Below are 738 nucleotides of genomic sequence, written 5' to 3'. Positions count from 1 at the left end.
GGCTCTGCCGGAGCCTGGCGCCAGCCCGGAGCCGCCCGGCAGCCCGGGCGCGGGCGAGGCGATCCGGGACGGCTCGCAGGTGAACGCCATCACGGTGCTGACGCTGCTGGACAAGCTGGTGCACATGCTGGACTCCGTGCAGGAGAAGCAGCAGGTGATGGAGCAGCGACAGATCGAGCTGGAGAGCTCGGTCAAGGGCATCCAGGGCGACCTGAGCAAGCTGTGCAAGCACCACACGTCCACCAGCAACGCCGTGAGCAAGCTGCTGGAGAAGTCGCGCAAGGTCAGCGCCCACACGCGCGAGGTGCGCGAGCGCATGGACCGCCAGTGCGCCCAGGTCAAGCGGCTGGAGAGCAACCACGCGCAGCTGCTGCGCCGCAACCACTTCAAGGTGCTCATCTTCCAGGTCAGAGCCGGCCCCGCACTGCGGGGGGAGGTGGGGGGGAGCCGTCTGCACCCAGGGGCGTCACCCTCTCGCTGCCTCGCCCCGATCTGCCAGCCACCTGCCTCCCACCGAGGGCTGGCGCAGGAAGGACAGGCAGAGGCTGGCGGGTAAAACCTCCACTTTTTGTATCTGCCCCCCGGCCAGGAGGCCTGTTTTGGATCAGCCAGCGTAGCCCGCTTCTACCTATGATCACCCTCCAAAAGTCTTCGTGTCAGTGAATGAAGGCCTTCACTGGCTAATTCACCCGGGGTGCGTCTACACATTCGTTAATGTGCTTTACATACTGCACATTT

The 738-nt window shown here is 64.9% G+C and overlaps 1 protein-coding gene across 1 annotated transcript in view; it reads left to right on the top strand.

Annotated features, from left to right (window-relative positions):
* Positions 1-4: 4 nt before the first annotated feature.
* The window catches only part of SDPR (serum deprivation response), a gene marked incomplete at its 5' end in the record, with an annotated part of 17,434 nt that continues 16,700 nt past the window's right edge, over positions 5-738 (top strand). Inside the window, one exon of the mRNA XM_019522877.1 lies at positions 5-406. Coding sequence (XP_019378422.1) covers positions 5-406 — 402 coding nt within the window. The remainder of the gene's footprint in view (positions 407-738) is intronic.

The sequence above is a fragment of the Gavialis gangeticus genome, unplaced genomic scaffold (assembly GCF_001723915.1).
Source record: "Gavialis gangeticus isolate Ggan-Ray unplaced genomic scaffold, GavGan_comp1, whole genome shotgun sequence".
Taxonomy (NCBI): Eukaryota; Metazoa; Chordata; order Crocodylia; family Gavialidae; genus Gavialis; species Gavialis gangeticus.
This window is presented reverse-complemented; position numbering and strand designations above follow the sequence as displayed.